Here is a 19,838-nt window from a genome sequence, read left to right on the forward strand (position 1 = left end):
TATTTAAGGTTAACTTCCTTGGGTTGGGATTGTTATCTTTTTTTTTTTTTTTGAAAGCAAGAATTTATAGCACAATGTATCCTGAACCCATGTAACGAGCTTTCGGCTAATGACTCCCAGACCAGTTGGTCTTAGGGCATCAGGTGTTGAGACACCCCTACGAGCTTAGTAACTCGGGTTGCAAATACTAATATGTAGATAGTGCAGTGTTTGATTCCCTTAAGCTTTTTCCTCAACCCATGTAACAAGCATTAGGCCAATAACTCCCAAGTCAGTTGACTTTAGGGTACTAGGTGTTCAAACACCCCTTCGGGCTTATTTGCTTAAGTCGAGGAGGCTACGAAACCAAACTTATCTACTTTGTTTTTTTTTTTTTATTATTATTATTTTTTGCATATTATATACTATCCCTTTCCCTTAGTTGTTACCTTTAACAAAAGAACACAAATAATGTAATAATCCAATGTGCAACCCACAATCATATGTTCGAGTGTGTGTGTGAAAATGAAGGTTTAGAAATACTTGTTAGATGAGCATAAAAACATAATCTATAGATAACAATCCGAGAGTTTGTAAACCTGAATATTTCAAAAAGTATTATAATAGACCTTGTTAAGAATGTTTACTAAGATGCGTCTCAAGAGTCACTAAAGTTCCTCCGTTACTCTGTCATCCTAGTAACAATAGTTTTGCAAATGGTTTAAATAATAGAAAATAAAGTTACTTAATAATAAATTTTTTTTTAAATATCAACTTTTTTTTCCCTCTCCCCCTAACCAAAACGAGACATTGTCCTCAATGTTTTAAGCAAAAAGATAGAGTGTAGAAGATATCACCTGAAACAACGACTATTGACAAACCTGAAACACACTAAAACAAATATAAGAAACAACAAAACACAAATATTATGTTATTAATAAAACCAAAAGACATAATTTTTCACAAACTAAGGCTCAAATCCAATTTAAGCTTTTTACGACATTTCATGTTTGACCAATTGAGTTGACTCATGGAGGGATCAATTACAGGGTTGAAATATTGTAGTTGGTCAATCAATTGTTCAGCAGTAGCAGTAGAGATTATGATTTGTCGTGCCGAAAATGTTAGAAATTCCTGTTCCACAGCTTGATCAAGAAAAGATAACAAATTATCATAAAAACCATTAACATTTAACAAACCTATAGGTTTATGGTGAATGTGCAGTTGGGCCCAAGAGGAAATATGAAAGCTATCTTCCGATGTACCCAGACCATCTGGTAAGGCAATGAAGGCATCAGCATGGTTAAACATTGTATTCATTCTATCAGACATTATGGAGACCTGTAATTCCTCTCCAATTGTTTTTCCAATGATGTCCCCTTCGGCTAAAGCTTTAGGGACAACCCCTAAAACTTGACTGCCTCCTTCAAATGCAGTTATTGAAACACCCCCCATTAACCCAAGGCTGCCTCCCCCATACACTAAATGAATCTTTCTCTCAGCTAGTACCCGACCAAGATGATTTGCTGATTCTAAAAACTCCTTTTCTTTCCCAAGACTAGATCCACAAAAAGCACAAATATTTTTTTATTTTAGGAACAGAGGAACTTGCCATTTCTACACACTTCTATATATGCTGAATGAATGGGTTGAGTAGAAATGATGGAAAGGAAGAGAAGATTTTATATATGAGAAATTGAAAATACAAAGCATACCACTATATGTAGGCTAGCTGAAGTCTCACTCTCTTTCTCTATCTTTTTTATTTATTTATTTATTATTATTATTATTTATTTATTATTATTATTATATATATAAAAACAAATATGTATGTACAAGCAGTTGTGATTGTGGCTCACGGCTTTCCCTTGGTTTTACGTCCAAGAATGACTTAAACACCCTCTATGGGTCGGGGATAGGCTTCCCATCCAATTTTCTTAAAAACTGGCAAACATGGTCTTTTTTAGTTAGATTCCCAAGACTAAGTCGATCATGTTCTTTATGAAAATGAGGCCATAAATCATGAATTGCATGATGCACATCTCCACTAGGATGCGTCTCAAGAGTTAATAGAAGATTATCTAATGACTCCTTACTCAAGCCATCCTTAATGAATTGTATTTTATCTTCACGGTTTATAGATACCATTCCTAAAGAATGACATTTTGCATTACAAGTCCATCTGGCACATCGGTGACAGACTTTTAGTCGTTTTGCACGACGTTTCTTTGCAAAAGTGCTTTTCTTTAGTCGTTTTGCATGACGTTTCTTTATAAAAGTGCTTTTACCTGTCCCAAGCATGTATGAAATAAAAGAGTTGGAAGACTCACCTGATAATCAGATCTTTGCTTCAATTATCGAGCGAATATCTTCAGGAATTCCATGGTTCATTAACAACCTCAATCTTTCACACCTAGCACGGTAAATTTTTGTAATCGCATTCTGAGGTAGAGCAGGAAAATACTTTTTCAATTTTTCAAGAGTGGTGTCCATTTTTGTTTTTGTTTTTGTTTTTAAAGAGAAGTGGAGAAGAGATGTAAAGAAAAGAGAAGGAACAATAAATTGAACAAATATATACAGAGATATCAATTATCATGGGAAACTAAAAGAACCGACTTAAGAGTCACGAAGTACCGTTATCCGCCATTTGACCAGGGTTGGAGAAAGACTAGCAAAACAAAAGTCACACCAAAAATGAGAAAAATAAAATAATCAACCTTTATATATAGGATCATTCAAACCAATGGATTCATTTTCACTAGAAAAATTATCAAAGTAAGCTTTCAAACGATGTCCATTGACCTTGAAAACATTACCATTCTTTGGATTCTCAATATCAAAGGCCCCATAAGGATATACATGTTTCACAACAAATGGACCGCTCCATCTTGATCTTAGCTTTCCAGGAAATAAATGGAGTCGAGAATTATAAAGCAAAACTTTTTGACCAACATCAAATGTTTTTCTCAAGATTCTTTTATCATGAAAGTCTTTGATTCTTGCTTTATGAATTTTATATTCTTTTATCATGAAAATCTTTGATTCTTGCTTTATGAATTTTTGAATTCTCATATGCATCATTTCTTATTTCTTCAAGCTCATTGATTTGTAACTTACGCAGCTGACTCGCATCATCCAGGTTTGAATTGAAAGCTTTAATAGCCCAATAAGCTTTGTATTCAAGTTCCACAGGCAAGTGACAATGTTTTCCATAAACCAACCTATAAGGTGACATACCTAATGATGTTTTAAAAGCAGTTCGATAGGCCCAAAGTGCATCATTAAGTCTTAAAGATCAGTCCTTTTGATTAGGGTTCACTATTTTTTCTAAGATTTGTTTGATCTTCCTATTAGCAAGTTCTACTTGTCCATTTGTCTGGGGGTGATAAGGGGTGGCAACTTTGTGTGTGATTCCATATTTCTTCATTAAAGACTCAAATGGCTTGTTACAGAAATGTGTTCCACCATCACTTATCATGGCCCGAGGGATTCCAAATCGACTCAAAATGTTTTCTTTCAAAAACTTAATGAATGTTTTATGATCATTGTTACGACTTGGAATTGCTTCTATCCATTTTGAAACATAGTCTACTGCGACTAATATGTACACAAAACCAAATGATGGAGGAAATGGACCCATAAAATCTATACCCCAATAGTCAAAGATTTCAATGACAAGAAAAGTACTTAAAGGCATCATGTGACGTTTTGAAAGAGATCCTAACTTTTGACAATTTTCACAAGTATTGCAGAATGCATGCGTGTCCTTGAACATGGTGGGCCAATAAAATCCACATTGTAAGATTTTTGCAGCTGTCTTTTTTGATGAAAAATGACCCCCACATGCCTCAGAATGACAAAATTTAATGACATTACTTACCTCATTGTCGGGAATGCATCTTCGAAATATTTGATCAGGACAATATTTGAATAAATAAGGGTCATCCCAATAAAAATTTTTCACTTCGTTCAAGAACTTTCTTTTGTCTTGGGTGCCCCAATGCGCTGGCAAATGTCCTAAAATAAGAAAATTAACAATATTAGCAAACCAAGGCATTGTAGTGACAAAAAGTAAAGATTCATCAGGAAAGTAGTCATCGATTGGTGTGATGTTAGATTTTGAATCAGTTGTCAATCTTGACAAATGATCCACGACAACATTTTCGGTGCCTTTCTTATCCTTGATTGTGATATCGAATTCTTGAAGTAACAAAATCCATCGCACCAATCTAGCTTTAGAATCCTTCTTAGAAAGAAGATATTTCAACGCTGAATGATCGCTAAAAACAATAACAGGTGAGCCAACAAGATAAGATCTGAATTTTTCACATGCAAATACTACAACAAGTAATTCCTTTTCAGTGGTTGTGTAATTTATCTGAGCACTATTTAAATTTTTACTTGCATAGTAAATCACATAGGGTTTCTTATCTTTTCTTTGTCCTAAAACAGCACCCACGACATAATCACTAGCATCACACATTATTTCAAAAGGTAATGACCAATCAGGAGGTTGAATGACAGGAGCAGATGTAAACAGGTTTTTAAGTTTAACAAAGGCTTCTTCACAATATTCAGTCCATTCAAAAACATTATCCTTTGTTAGAAGGTTACACAATGGCTTAGATATTACACTAAAATCTTTGATAAACCTTCTATAAAAACCAGCATGTCTTAAAAATGATCTAACATTTTTAACAGATTTTGGTGTTGGCAAGTTGGCAATTAACTCAATTTTAGATTTATCAACCTCAATTCCTATTGATGAAACAATGTGACCAAGTACAATGCTGTTTGTTACTATAAAATGACATTTTTCTCAATTCAACACAAGATTCTTCTCTTCACACCTGTTCAAAACCTTTTCCAAATTAGTTAAACAATTATCAAATGAATCACCAAAAATAGAAAAATCATCCATAAAAATCTCAACAAAACGTTCAACCATATCACTGAATATGCTAAGCATGCATCTTTGAAACGTGGTTGGTGCATTACATAATCCAAAAGGCATCCTTCGGTATGCAAATGTACCAAATGGACATGTGAAAGTAGTTTTCTCTTGATCTTCAAATGCAATTTCAATTTGGTTGTAACCTGAATAACCATCTAGAAAACAATAAAATTCATGACCTGCAACTCTTTCTAGAATTTGATCCATGAAAGGTAAAGGAAAGTGATCTTTTCTAGTCATTGAATTAAGTTTCCTATAGTCAATGCACATGCGCCAACCAGTAATAGTCCTCGTTGGAATTAACTCATTTTTCTCATTTGTTATCACAGTAACTCCAGACTTTTTAGGTACAACTTGGGTATGACTTACCCATTTGCTATCAGAAATACGATAAATGATTCCATTATCTAGAAGTTTAATGACTTCATTCCTCACTACTTCTTTCATATTAGGATTAAGCCTTCGTTGCATTTCTCTAGAGGGTTTAGCATTTTCCTCCAAATAAATCTTGTGTGTGCAAATCAAAGGACTAATTCCTTTTATGTCAGCTATGGTCCATCCTAATGCATTTTTGTGCATTTTCAGAGTTTGTAATAACTTACCTTCTTGATGAACATTAAGTTTGGAAGAAATTATTACCGGAAAAGTTTCATTTTCTCCCAAAAATGAGTATTTGAGATTACATGGCAATGACTTCAAATCAGGTTTTGGTGGTTGAACACTTGAAGGTATGGACCCAATTGATCGTGGTGGCAATTCCTCAATTTTTGGTCTCCAAATATTTGCCTTTGATTCTTCCTGAAAACAAACCATTTGCAAATCTTCAGATTCATTAAACTCAGTTTCATTGGAAGAATTTTCAAATTGATCGTAAATTATTTTTTCAATAAAATGTACTTCCTGTAAATCATTATCATCTCTAGGTTGCTTGCAAATGTTAAAAACATTCATTTTTAATGTCATGTTTCCAAAAGATAACTTCATCACTCCATTCTTATAATTAATCAATGCATTAGAAGTTGCAAGAAATGGACGTCCTAAAATAACAGGAATTGAATTACATGCTTCAACAGGTTGTGTATCCAAGACAATAAAATCCACAGGAAAGATGAATTTATCAACTTGTACTAACACATCTTTAACTATTCCTCTAGGTATTTTTATAGATCTATCAGCAAATAAAAGAGTAACAGAAGTAGGTTTTAACTCACCTAGATTGAGACTTTGAAAAACCGAATATGGAAGTAAATTCACACTAGCTCCAAGATCAAGTAAAGCTCTGTCAATTTTATGTTCTCCAATAAAGCAAGAAATTATAGGACAACCAGGGTCTTTATATTTCAAAGCATTATTGTTCTGAAGATTGGCATTTGTTCGACTAAGAAGGCTTTCTTTTTCACATTCAATTTTCTCTTTACAGTGCATAGATCTTTCAAAAATTTAGCATAAGATGGTACCTGTTTAATAGCATCTAGCAAAGGTATATTAATCCTTACCTGTTTGAAAGTTTTAAAGATTTCAGAATTGTGATTGACTTTCCTTTGTTTGGTCATGGCATGAGGAAATGGAAGTGCTGGTGGGGAATCAGTCTCTTCTTTGCAATGATCAAGTTCAACCATTTCCTTACCCTTGAAGACTAACTCACCTTCTTTCTCACAAGGTTCAAGAATGGTTTTTTTTATAACCTTACCACTACGGAGAGTAGTGACTGATTTGACTTGATCTAGATGTTGGCTTCCAGAATTGCTTGTACTTGAATTGTATTGCCCCTTGGGATTTTGCTGGGGTTGAGATGGAAACTTACCTTTCTCCTGAAAACTGAGAGCAGATGTGAACTTTGCAAGAGTATCTTTCAAATCAGCCATGGTTTGAGCATTTTGAGTGTTGATTGTCTCTTGCTTTTCAATGAATGCATGTAATGTTTCCTCAAGATTTCTTCTAGGAGGGGGAATATAAGGAGGTGCATATCCATGAGAATTTTGAAAATTATATTGTGTTTGAAATGGTGGCTGTGAAGTTTGTGCATTATTGTTACCACTCTTCCAACTGAAATTTGGGTGATTTCTCCAACCAGGGCTGTACGTTTGTGAGTACGGGTTATGACTTGGTCTTTGGAAACTATTTAAAGCATTGGCTTGTTCATGGAGACATTCCTTAAAAGAAGGCAACGTGGGACAATCATTGGTTGAGTGTTCATTGGTTTCACAAATTTGACACACAATTTCTTGAACAGATTTTAATTTACCACTCTTTTTTAATTCTAGTACCTCAACTTTTCTAGCTAAAGATGCAAATTTGGCTTGAAGGTCATGATCTTCCCTAAGGCTATACATGCCTCCATTAGATGTATGAGGTTGAGTTTTACCTGGTGCCTCACAAGTACCTATGGTGTCCTAATTTTGAGCATTTTCAGCTAGCAAATCTAAGTACTCCATTGCTTCATCAGGGTCTTTATTTTCAAAAGTTCCATTGCACATCAATTCCTCCATTTGCCTATCTTTAGGTGTTAACCCTTCATAAAATTGTGAAACCAATCTCCATGTTTCAAAACTATGATGAGGACAAGTCTTTATATCTATCCCAACATTTGTAAAATGTTTCTCCTAATTTTTGAGTAAAAGTGGTGATTTGTCTTTTGAAAGAGTTTGTTCTATGAGAAGAGAAAAATTTCTTTAAAAACTGTTGTTGCATTTCATCCCAAGCATGAATGGATCCTGACCTAATATTTTGTAGCCATGTTTTAGCTTTATCTTTTAACGAAAAAGGAAAAAGCTTTAATCTAATGGTGTTCATGCTACAATTTAAGTCATTATAAGTGTTACAAACTTCTTCAAATTCTCTTAAGTGCAAGTATGGATTTTCTAATTCTAAGCCATGAAAAGTGGGTAAAAGTTGAATAATACCTGGCTTAAAATTAAAATGAGATGCATCAGGAGGAAAAACAATACATGATGGTGCACTTGTTCTTATTGGATTCATATGATCTCTAAGTGTTCTAACACGATTATTCTCATTATTCTCATTATGAATTGATTGATTATCTTCTTCGGCCATGTTTTCTAAAGAAAATGAGGATTTTCTAGAAAGTCTACCACTTAATGTATGTGTCCAAACTCTCATGCAAATACAAAAGAAAAGAAAAGAAAAAAGAAAAAGAAAAAGAAACAACAATTAGAAAAACAAATAAAAGTGAAAATAAAATAAAATAAAATATTTAATTTATACAAGAACTTACCTCCCCGGCAACGGCGCCAAAAACTTGACACGATCAAAGAAATGATGTCTTATCCCAAGTGCAGGAGTGTCAAAGTAAAATAACCCGGCAAGACCGGGGTCGAACCATAGGGAGGTGAATTATATAAATTACAAATAAAGAAAAATATTTGAAGAGAATAATAACAGAAAAAGAGTTGAAGAAAGTTTTGGGATGTGATATTGATGTAAGGATTAAACAATAACAAAACATATGTCAAGGTTATAGAATTCACTAATGGTATTTTAAATAAATATAATATAAACTCTTTTTATTACTCAACTAGAAACCACACACAAAGGAGGTTTAATTGGATGATTTCTCGTTATTAGCTCATTATAAATTACTAACATGATCATATTAATTATCTTATCTAAGTAATACCATACTTATAAATATCATCAAGCATTCATGTTGCTAGTTTATGTTAACAACAAATCAAGTTCCTATCATAATAACGATGTCGGGCGAAGACTATGAAGGATCAAGCATTTGATGTACCAAATATTATACAACACAAATCTAAATTAACCATTTAATAAGCAAGGTATTAAGAATTAGTAAGATAGAAAGATAAAACATGTTAATAATAATCTTTCTTGGATATAAACATTTAAAGCCCATGTTGAGTTTATATTATACCTATTCTAACACCATTAGAGAAACCTTTTCACCTTGACATAATTAACTTAGCTAAACATTAAGAAGGAGAAAAACATAAATAAATAATATAAGAACATAAACATAATATAAGCTAACTAAGTATAGGAAAGGAAATGAAAGAGCATAAATAAGAGATTACTATAGCATGAAAGAAAACTTGAACATTACAAAGATGTAGAGAGAAAGCAAGAAGATAACTTTGATCTGAAAATTAATATGACTAAATACATGGACAATGCCTCCTTTTGTAGGCTAAGTTTCAGAACTATTGATTGATTGAAGAATTGGTGGGCATCCATTGATTTGGTGGCTGGTTTTTGACATTAATGGCTGCTGGTTTTTTGATATTGTGGGCTGATTATTGATATTATTGGCTGGCCAAAACGTCATTGCTCACATTAGAATTATAGCCAACTGAATTTTGGATGTTGTGGGCAATTTTCTCAGCTTTCCAACAAAAAAAACCAGAGCTCATTTGGACTTCTAGAACTCAAGATATGAGCCAAAAACCGAATAGTGTTTGAGCTGCAGGACAACTTCCAACGTCTTCTTTGTTGCTAAGATTTGAGCTTGAAAACGGCAGAACTGAGTCTTTGAGTCCATATGAAAGTTGTAGGTCTATGTCTTACCTTTCCATCGATATAAAATGGACCTAAATCGGATATCTACAGCTCCAGATATGATCAAATTACCGAACGGTGTTCGAGTTTGGAATGCACCAGCAACACTTTGCTAAGTTTGGCCTTCTTTTTATCCTTTCAATTTCAATCCTTAAACTCATCAATCAATCCTTTTATTTATGTGATAGACCTGCATTTAGGATAAACATTTACCATGAATTAAAGGTATATTATATTTTTAGACTTGCTAATATAAAACATGCTTTTATTAGGGAATTTAATGATACTTTAGGTGCAATATGATGACATAAATCCTTAATGAGAATGCACTTTTAAGTACTAATCACTAACCTAAGAACTTTGTTGAAATATTTGCTTACGGTTTCACTTGAATGTTGAAATCTCTCATGAAATTTCTTACTTGAAGCTCCTAGAGCTAAATCTCTCATGCTTACCTTCACAATAACACTCATCCTTCTAGATTGATTTATCATATACAACATTTCCAAATCAATACATAAATTCTGCAATGTATTTGCATCGATTCAAAAACATGTTAACATAACATACTCAATACCCATTTAAAATTTCATTCAACCATCTCATTCCTGTGTTGTATGAAACCATACATGGTTCTTTGAAAATATAATTATTATAATACAAAGTCAATGCTCCAGCAGTATATAATATTAATTTATTGCAATCACACTCTATAAGCCAAAACAAATTGTCTTCATCATCATCGTCGTGTTTATTTGCATTGTTATTGTTATCGTTGTCATCATCATCTGTATTATTCCCATTACTAGCAAAACCACTTCTAGTACTACATCCAAAACCACTTCTAGTACTTGTACCACCAAAACCATTTGACACATATTGAATAATATTATTCATAACATTGTTATACTCATCATCAAATATATCATTAAACCAATTCGTATCTATATATACAACACAATATAATTTATCACCCATGAAATTGTCATAAATACATGTAAATGGAGGAATTTATTTTGAATATTTAAATTTCATATTGACTTAAACTTAAATCAAAACAATAACTATAAAGCATTCCCAAATTATCATTGATTTTTTAGTAATAGTTAACAAAAACAATATTGCATGCATCATAAACATACTTATCACTTACAAATTCAGTTAAGTTTGCAATAATGAGAACAATTAATGGAGAAGGAATGAGGATTTATAACAAATTCAGTTAAGTTTGCAATAATAAGAACAATTAATGGAGGAGGAATGAGGATTTATAAAAAAAATAGGTGAACACAAAGCTATGATTGTACATAAAATTGATTTATTATATAACCTTAAAACTGACAATTTACCTTCTCAAAATAGTGCAATTAAAGTGATAATGCCTTGTTATATGTTGGCAACTTAAATAAATGTGATGCAATTGAAATTGTGTTTAAATAGACAATGAAAGACATGAAACAAACGTACAAATGACAACCTTTAGTAGTCATTCAAACCAACTTTATACCAACAAATCCAAACTATCAAAGCTAACAATCAACATGTTAACAACAATTCAAACTTATAAATTCCAATATCCAATTCTAGATTGCAACAACAAGCATAACCCAAATATTTACAGCAAACAAACCACATTTGACATCTATAATTCCAGCTTCTAACAAGAAGCATTCCAATATATTTTTGAACTCTCAAAGAGGAACAATTATCCAATAAATACAAATAAAATGCAATACATCAATATAATATACGTTCCCAATTAGAAATGTGAAAAACCAGCAAAGACTAATCATGTATATTAAACCATATTATAACAACACAACAACAATAGTAGTAGCCCATAGTGCAAATCAGCATAAAGATTCATATTATACTCTTGTAACTGCCAAAACACATAACACCAAAATATGTTCATGGATCATTAAAGTACTTTGATAGAATCGGTGTTATATACAATCCAACAACACTTCACTTGAAATATAAAATACATGTAATATTAAAAAAAACATATAACAACATAATCAGCTTTAATTGCTGAGAAATATAATATAATTAAGTGTAAGTACATTATAACATATTTATACTTATGTCAAAGTTTTATGTTTGACCTCCTCTCAAACATTAATTTCAGCCATTGAAATTTTCTTTCCTTATCTCCAATTGCTGCCCATATTTCCCTCCTATTTCTAACCATGAAAAACTCAGTTGCAAAACAATAAAGCTCGCTGCCAAAAACCACTTCCTTAATGGAATGAAACTCCTTCATGACCTATTCTATGCTATATTTTTTTTTATCATAACCACTTGATGTGCATTCACTCCTAGTAGATACACTATCAACCAATTGATTTAAACACAAAAATAGTTGCGCTCCCATTCCTGAACCTTTTTTTCTCTCTCTTTTGTGTACATTGTTGAATATTTTTTCTCTTCCCACTATTACTACTAGGATTGTTAGTACTATTGGCAAAATTTACACTAACAATCATATTATTGTTGTAAACCCTAAGTTCAAATTTATTAGAAAAAAATTCAATAATTAAGGAGTAAGTTCATAATAAGTAAATAAATTATAAAGTCAATCTAGCTATTAAGGTAAGGGAATGTAGAATTAAAAGATAAAGGGTTAAAGTGTATAAAAGTTGTAAATGAAGAAATACTAGGAATTTGTTCTATATACAAAGAAAACTCTACCAAAATTTTGGTAAAATTCTTTGCAAATACAAAAAATTACCCTAAAATTAAGAGTATATGTTAGGATCTTTTGGCGCTAATAGAAATGATTAGCCTAGACGTTACAATTGACATCATCTACAAAATTTGGTAAAGTATCCTTCTTTGAATCATCACTACCTTTCTCTAGATGTGGATCCTCATTAGATGCATTATTTCTCCTTTCACCAAAACCATCATCATTAGAATTCAAACATTATGATGAAACCTAAGCATACTGACTAGTAACCACAATGTTTGTAAAAATAATATCATATTTACAATACAATGTAGGATCGATACCAACATGCCTAGACTTTCTGACTCCTCGTATCTCCTACAACAAGGGATAGTGAAGATAGAAATACATCATAATTATTGTAACAACAAACAATAAAATAGTTTATTGCAGTTGTACACGTACTAAAAAAAAATAGACCTTGATTTTAGATTTCCACCACTCGTCACTTGCCAAAATTGTTCCAAGTTCAGTACTTCAGCCTACTCCCACTTTAAAAATGAACTTTTTCCATATTCTCTAATCCTTTTTTTATTCCGTCCCACTTATTCTGTAATTGTACTTTCGTAATGCATTGCTAATTCGCTCCTTAAAACAATTCATAATATATTTCCAACTAGCTTTGTCAAAATGTGTGTTCGGTCGCATACCTTTCTCAATTGCTTTATTAATTGCTTTGATACATTCAATTGCATACCTTTCTCAATTGCTTTGATACAAATGTCACAAAATGTGTTCAACATCTTTCTTGTCCAACAAGCCTTATCTTGTGATTGACAAACTTTCATGTTCTCGATTAAAAAAGAAATTTCTAACATACAATTAATAGGATAATTTTTTAAAAGGTAATGTAACAGACATGGACTGCACCAACTTTCTTAAAACAACAATTTAAAGAAAGCATGCAATTTAAGAAAAGAGAGTTATAAAATGAGCAGACCAAAACATAAAGCACATAATTAAGTTAACTTATTCCTAAGCTATTGATAAATCCCACATAATAGCAGCACATAATTCAAAATATTACTAATAAAAAATTCTAAACCTTAAACCATTTAATTTAGATAATGCATATATATATATAGGCAATACATTAGAAAGATCTCATACAAAAGAAAAACACTATTCATTATATTACAAAAAAAAAACTCTAAAACCATTTAACTTATATAATGCTAAAACACTCGAAGACAACAATCTTTTCGTCGTGTCACCATTTAACTTAGAGATTCATTTAGTGTATGGGGGATATATAAGAGCATGACTTTAATTTTTTCCTAAAATTATCTAAAAATTAAAAACATGTAACTAAAAAACCACAGCAACTGACCTTGATTTGTAGGATCAACCGAAATAGAGATCAGGTGTTTGTTGTGCTTTATATGAGATAGATTTGCAAGCTCTCTTTAGTTCTAGACAGAAAACAAAACCCCTTAACATAGAACAGGAGTTTATTATTCTTTCTAACTTGTCAAAAATGTCAGCTCATTAGTTTCTAAATGAAAATAGAATGAGATAAATTATACAAAAGGAAGAAGAAGGGTATGGTTATTGTAGTAGGTTTGATGTTACATAAAGTTTTTAAAATAAATTAACAAGAAAATTACTCTGAAGATCATAATAATGTTAGTGTATCTTTAATCATTTATGAGTTATAAAGAAGTGCCATAATCACGAAAGGAGTTGAAGAAGGTAATAGATCTGTTGGCAAATAACTAGGATCCCCAATTGGCTACAAAAAATAGTGATTGGGAGTAGTCTGTGTAAGGTTGGAACGAGAGAGAAAATAATAGTGATGCGAGCAAGGAATTAGATACAAAACAAGGTGAGTGTGTGATGTTCGTATGGGCTTGGAATGAGAAAGGGAGGAACAATAGAGAAAACAGGGAAAGATCAATAAAAGAAGAATGCAACATATTTGCTAACAAGCTCAAATATTCCTAAAGATGGTTGGGATCTCCAATCGCTAACAAAAAAAAAAAAGATGGTATGCAATCTATGTAAGGTTAAAAGAAGGAAGCACAATGAAAAAGTCAGATGATAAAAATTGATGAGAGAAGAAGACCTTGTAAGTTGAGAGAGGGAAGGGGAGAAATCAGGAAAGTATAATTATTTTTATTTTTATGAATTTAACAATTAAAATATATAATTTATAACTAACTAAACCAATCAAAAAAAAAATGTGAAGGTCTTTCGTTTATAATATAACTGTGATTGTTTTTTAAATAATTTTTTATATTAAAATATATATAAATAATTTTTTTAATTTTAAAAAATTATTTCTAATATTAATATATTAAAATAATTTAAAATATTAAAAATATATTATTTTAAAATTAATAAAAAAATTTAAATTTTTTAAAAAATATTTTTGTTATAAAAAATTAAATTAAATTTTTTAAAAAATATTTTTGGAACACATAAACTGACATTACCGTAAATAAACACTTCTTTGATAAAAGACCCGAAAGAAAGTCTCGGAGGTAGTTCTATCTTCTACTTCTTCCTGTGTTCTCTGTCACAGCGAGTTCAATTATCATTCATGCACTGATAGATTCAGAGTAGAGATAGATATGGCTTATTATTACTTTGATGATAAGTCTCGACTAAATTCCTTTTTTACCTTTTTCTTTCTATTGTTATTACTATTTATCAACCCTTCTTCAGTTCTCTCCAAGTCTCCTCGCCCGATTACTGTAAAACCCAATTTCTCTCTCTCTCTCTCTTTTCATTGTCTTCTTTGATTTAATTATTTCTCTATTTATTTTTTATTTTGATCTTCTTCTTCTTCTTCTTCTTTTTTATTGAGATTACAGGATGTTGAGGTCAGGCAAATTAAGAATGAGTGCTATGCTGATATAGAGAGGTGAATTAAAAACTATTTATATTCACGTATCTTTTCTTTCTCATGCTTTCAGTTTGTTTCTTGAGAAAATTTATATGAAACAACATGCTGTGAATCTATTAGGTTATTAGTGATACAAACACATATCTCGGTGTCTTTTCTTTGATGGGTTGTGATTTGTTGATGGAAACAGTGGGCTGTGGGGTCAACAATGCAAAACTTCGATGACAGCAAAGGAGAATTGCGCTTTGAAGTGTCTTTCTCCAATTTGTTATGAGCTTATATATGAGAGTGATCCGGTCAGTTAAATCTGAATGTGGGTTTCTTTAGTTGGGTTTGATTTTTGTTTGATTGGTTTATATAAGTTTTTTTTTATTGCTTTCTGTTTAGCTTGAAGAAGGAGAGAAAGATTTCACAAGAAGTCAAGAGTACAAGTACTGTATGTATAAGTAAGTTCAAAAACTTTTTATGGTTTTAGTTGTGATGCAGCTGGTTTGAGATCTTTGATATTTCTTATCTGAATCATGCTGACATTCTGGGAATTTTACTTCTTGTTGCCGTCTAGAGATGTTGAATCTCTGTGTTATATGCTATAATGGAGTGGCAGTGGTGAAGCAATTTGTTTTTATGAATTATATCTTCAATGAAGATTCTTTGGAGTGCGTTGGGTGTTTATGATTAGATTTATGGGGGAATATAACAACAAGATTTCTGGTGTGAATAAGTTTCTGGCCTTTAATTGGGTTGATTATATTATCCATATGTAAACATCTGGAGGTATCTGGTTGGTTTTTGATGTACTTAGTGGATGGTGTTCCCACATTTTTATCTAGTGAATTTTCTAGCCTTTCATCTATTTGGGTTTAAATGAAACTAACTCTACCTCTGCCCATGTTCTCCCTTATCCTAAAAAATTAATCAACATCATGAGACATGCTTCTGTTTAAGTTGGTTAGAGTTATGTGTATGCGAGTGTTGCCTTTAACATATGTCTTCGTCAATGGTATTGAAAATTGGGCGGGTTATGCTTTGTTGTGCTATAGTTGAATTTGAAGTTAGCCTGATGACCACTTCCTAGGCAGGATGGAGTGAATTTTGGTGAGAAATGTGTTCTTGGACCTTGGTCTTCTGTTAAGTACTATGATGTATAACACCTTTGTGGAAGTGGTTTTGGGGAACTGAGGAGAAACTTGCTGCTTTGGAGATAAGGCCAGTTGAAGAAGATACTTAATTTTAATCTTTTTTTTTTTGAAAAGAAGGTACTGAGTGTAGGTGTTCTTGATGACTTTCCCCATATTGATAGTCATGAAGGCAGTGCTCCTGAGATACTAGGTAGGACAAAAGACGGTTGTCATGTTTACGAGCTGTATGTGGAATTGAGGCATTGCGTGAAAAGCAGATGATCTGCATATTTCATTTTTTGGCTGGAGAGGAATATACAATGGAACTTTAATCTTGTGTTCAATTTCTGATCTGCTTCTTTTTTTTTTCCTGCCATGGGGGGTGATTTTCTTATTTGTTTGTCCTCTTAAGGAATTTTATGCTAGTATTGTGGCAAAATTTGCTGGTTCAAACTTTTATGCTCAAATACTTGTTTAGTTGTTATGAGGTACTTTGTCAAACTGGAGACTGTTGTCCTTGTTTGTAGCCATTTGAAATGAAATATACAAGTAGGATACTGAAGAAGATCCTTTGACTGCTAGATATTAGGTTACTATTCTCATCTATTTAAAAGTTTTTCTTGGCTCATTTTACAACCTGTTTCGTGACCTTTAATTGTGTTAGCTTTCGGTGCTATGTTTGAGTTACTTTGATCCTAAATTATAAGTACATGCCAAAAAAAGACCCATCAAAGTTTTCAAGTTGCATCATCCACAACATTGAAAAACATAGTTTGGCTAATGTATCACAAATTTTGTTAAAAATAATGGATTGACAAAAAATGTATTACTTATGATGACACTTCATAAAAAAATGTATCACATGTTTTCTCAAAAATAGTAGATCGACTTTAAGGACAAGGCAGTATGGTGGGGCTTTGTTATTGAATATACTGATTTGGGTTTCGAGACCTGAAATAAATTATATGGTGCTCAAATTTCTTGCTTGTGTTTGGTCAAATTGTACCCCTTTTGTTTTTAGAGTTCTGGTTCACAAAATGAATTTTATGACATCAAATATCATGAACAATGTTAGTGCTTTAATTTCATTCAATTTTGATGGTTTTTTTCTCTGTTCGTGCGTCCTTGGTCTGTGTAATCCATCTTTTCCCTCATTTTTGTTTGTCATGGCATCATGTTAGTGGCTGGTTCCTTGAGGATTTGCCTTCTCTCAATTCCTGTTATATTATTGCCTGATTCATGGACCTCCTTCAGATCCATCATTTAGTTTGGAGACACTGCCGTCATAAATTTGTTTAGAAAGAGAGGATAGAAACTTGGGAGAGAGTGCCAAGAGTTTACTAGACACTTAATCAGCTGATTCTGTGAAAAAGGGTTTTGCTCATTGTTTTCGGAAATAACAGGAGTGAGTTTAACAATTGAAATGCTTACCTTAAGTGAAAGTGAAACCAAGAGTGTGCTCCCTAATTATAGTGTAGTGGAAACAAACCTAAAATCTCAAATCTAAGCAGAGAAATATAAAAGACAAACACAATCAATCACACAAGACATTTATGTAGTTTGGTAACTTAGGCTTACTCCATGAACGAGATGATAAAAGAAATTCACTATTAGAGAGTAGAAGATTACATAATGTTACAAGAAATGCTCCCACCCAAAATCTCAAAGTATCTCAAAACTCACTTCTCTCTCTTTTCTGTAGCAACCAAAGTGTACAGTGATAAAATCACTCACAAATCAGTCTTACCCTAAAACATGACAATTTTTTTTTTTATATGGAGTAAGCACATGGGTATTTTTTTTTCTAACTTAAACCCACAATTTAAGACAAACCCAACATATAGGGTGGAGTTAGGCATCTTTGTTTCTCTACCTTACAAACTTGAGGTCACAATCTTAGTTGCTCTATTGTTGTTCTTCTCTATTTGAAATAATCCTCTTGCTGACTTATCATGTTGTCTGTTCGATAACTTGTGGTGCATTATGTGGATGAGTAACTAAATTTTCACGCTATTGTGATTCTAAGAAACTTCAACAATGAAGTCATGCTACTGGAAGTCTTGAAAGTTCATTTCGATTCTATGATCACATTTTTCAGTAATACGGTGTAGTTGTCACTTCACTTTTGTGATACTAAAATGTCCTTCTTTTTTTATCATCAGCACTTAATTTGTATGCTTTTCTGAATCTTCTTTCTTCTACTTCTCCTGGGATTCTTTTCTTGACTTTGTTATGAACTAGTTGCTTACTCACGGACTGCAGGTCATATCCTCAAGTTATTTGTCTGGTTAACTTGATTCGAAATTGTGTTTGCTCTCATATTGAACTTGAGACATATTTGTCTGTTACATTTCCTATATTTTAAAAATCCATATTAGCCTCAAAATCAAATTAATGTCCTACTTGTTATTTAGAAGTTCGATTATTTAATTTTCTTCTTTGCTTTTCTTTTTTTTTTTCAGGAAATCAATGGGAGAGTCCCTGGAGGGTATTAAGGGAGCCTTTGACATGTAGTTGGGTCTGTTCTGTAACATCTGCTATCATTGCTTCCTCTCCATAAAAAAGCACCCAAAACAAAGAACGGAGAAAGAAAAGTAGACTAATCTGCATATCAATTGTTTTCTCAGAGAAAATCCATGTGAATACCTGTGTTCGTGTTACAAGACACTATCTTCCTCTCCTTCAATCCTTTAATTGGTGTTGCCGAAACATATTCCAGGTTACTTCTGTAATGGATAATCCCACCACAACTCCTGTATAATTCTGCTCTTTTTCTAGTTTTTCATGATGGTTTAATAGTTATGTTACTTGAAGTTCATTACAGAAATGCTTTCAACTTAAGGCAATTTTGCTATTCTAAAGAATATTAGCAGCCAACCATAGATGGGAGGCTACCTTTTGTAATTTATCACTTCCAAGACCAAAAGGAGTAGCAAAACTATGTAAGCATTCTTCCAAATTCTGACATAAGGCAGCACTTGTAAATTCGTCACTGGTTACATTGCCTGCAGGCAGTAGAGGATTTATCTGCTTGGTCGTGTCTCGTGCTTTATAACGCGTTAATATAAATTATTTTTGTAAAATATTAAAAATATAAAAAAATATTTCAAACTTTTTGAATTTGATAGTATGATACCTAATGAATTCACTCAATTACTTGGATGGTTTTTTTAATAATAGTATTTATAATAAAAATAATAGTATTAAATTTACTTAACTCAAGTTGTTATAGTTTTTAATCCTTTCAAATTAAATTTATAATTTTTTTAATAATAATAATAGTTTTTAAAATTTTTTAATAATTATATTAATAATAAAAAATATTTAAAATACTTGGACCATTAAATCCAAAAATCTTGTCTGTAGTATATACTAGAATTAAGGTACTATAAAGATACTTGAGTCTGATAATTTTAATAATAATAATTGTGCACTTGTTAAGGGATAAAAAAATATAAACAATCAAAAAATATCTCACAAGATAAAATAAAAAATTTAAAATAAAACTGTTAATACAATCTAGAATCAAATATCTCTTAATTATTTATAATGATTTCCCCCACATAATTTTGTTTTTTAAAACTGTTGGGGGTGTTCTGTGGGCCCATGTCAGATTAGCTTATTATACAAGGCCGTAATTATTTTTTATTTGGATTGCTATCCTTTCTTTCC

At 31.9% G+C, this 19,838-nt stretch overlaps 1 protein-coding gene across 3 annotated transcripts in view; it reads left to right on the top strand.

The window, feature by feature from the left end:
• Nucleotides 1–14,651: 14,651 nt before the first annotated feature.
• LOC105115780 (uncharacterized) overlaps nt 14,652–19,838 on the top strand; it is an 85,285-nt gene continuing 80,098 nt past the window's right edge. The window contains exons 1-6 of one of the 3 annotated variants that reach the window (XM_011012796.1): nt 14,652–14,896; nt 15,017–15,066; nt 15,239–15,344; nt 15,436–15,494; nt 18,629–18,684; nt 18,794–19,133. In XM_011012796.1, the coding sequence (XP_011011098.1) occupies nt 14,774–14,896; nt 15,017–15,066; nt 15,239–15,344; nt 15,436–15,494; nt 18,629–18,680 (390 nt within the window). In that variant the 5' untranslated portion in view covers nt 14,652–14,773 and the 3' untranslated portion in view covers nt 18,681–18,684; nt 18,794–19,133. Of the gene's footprint in view, nt 14,897–15,016; nt 15,067–15,238; nt 15,345–15,435; nt 15,495–18,628; nt 19,134–19,838 lie in introns of those variants that run through there. The other 2 variants (XM_011012795.1, XM_011012797.1) reach the window with 2 other exon arrangements.

This window comes from Populus euphratica, unplaced genomic scaffold (genome assembly GCF_000495115.2).
Source record: "Populus euphratica unplaced genomic scaffold, PopEup_1.0 scaffold762.1, whole genome shotgun sequence".
NCBI classification, from domain to species: Eukaryota; Viridiplantae; Streptophyta; class Magnoliopsida; order Malpighiales; family Salicaceae; genus Populus; species Populus euphratica.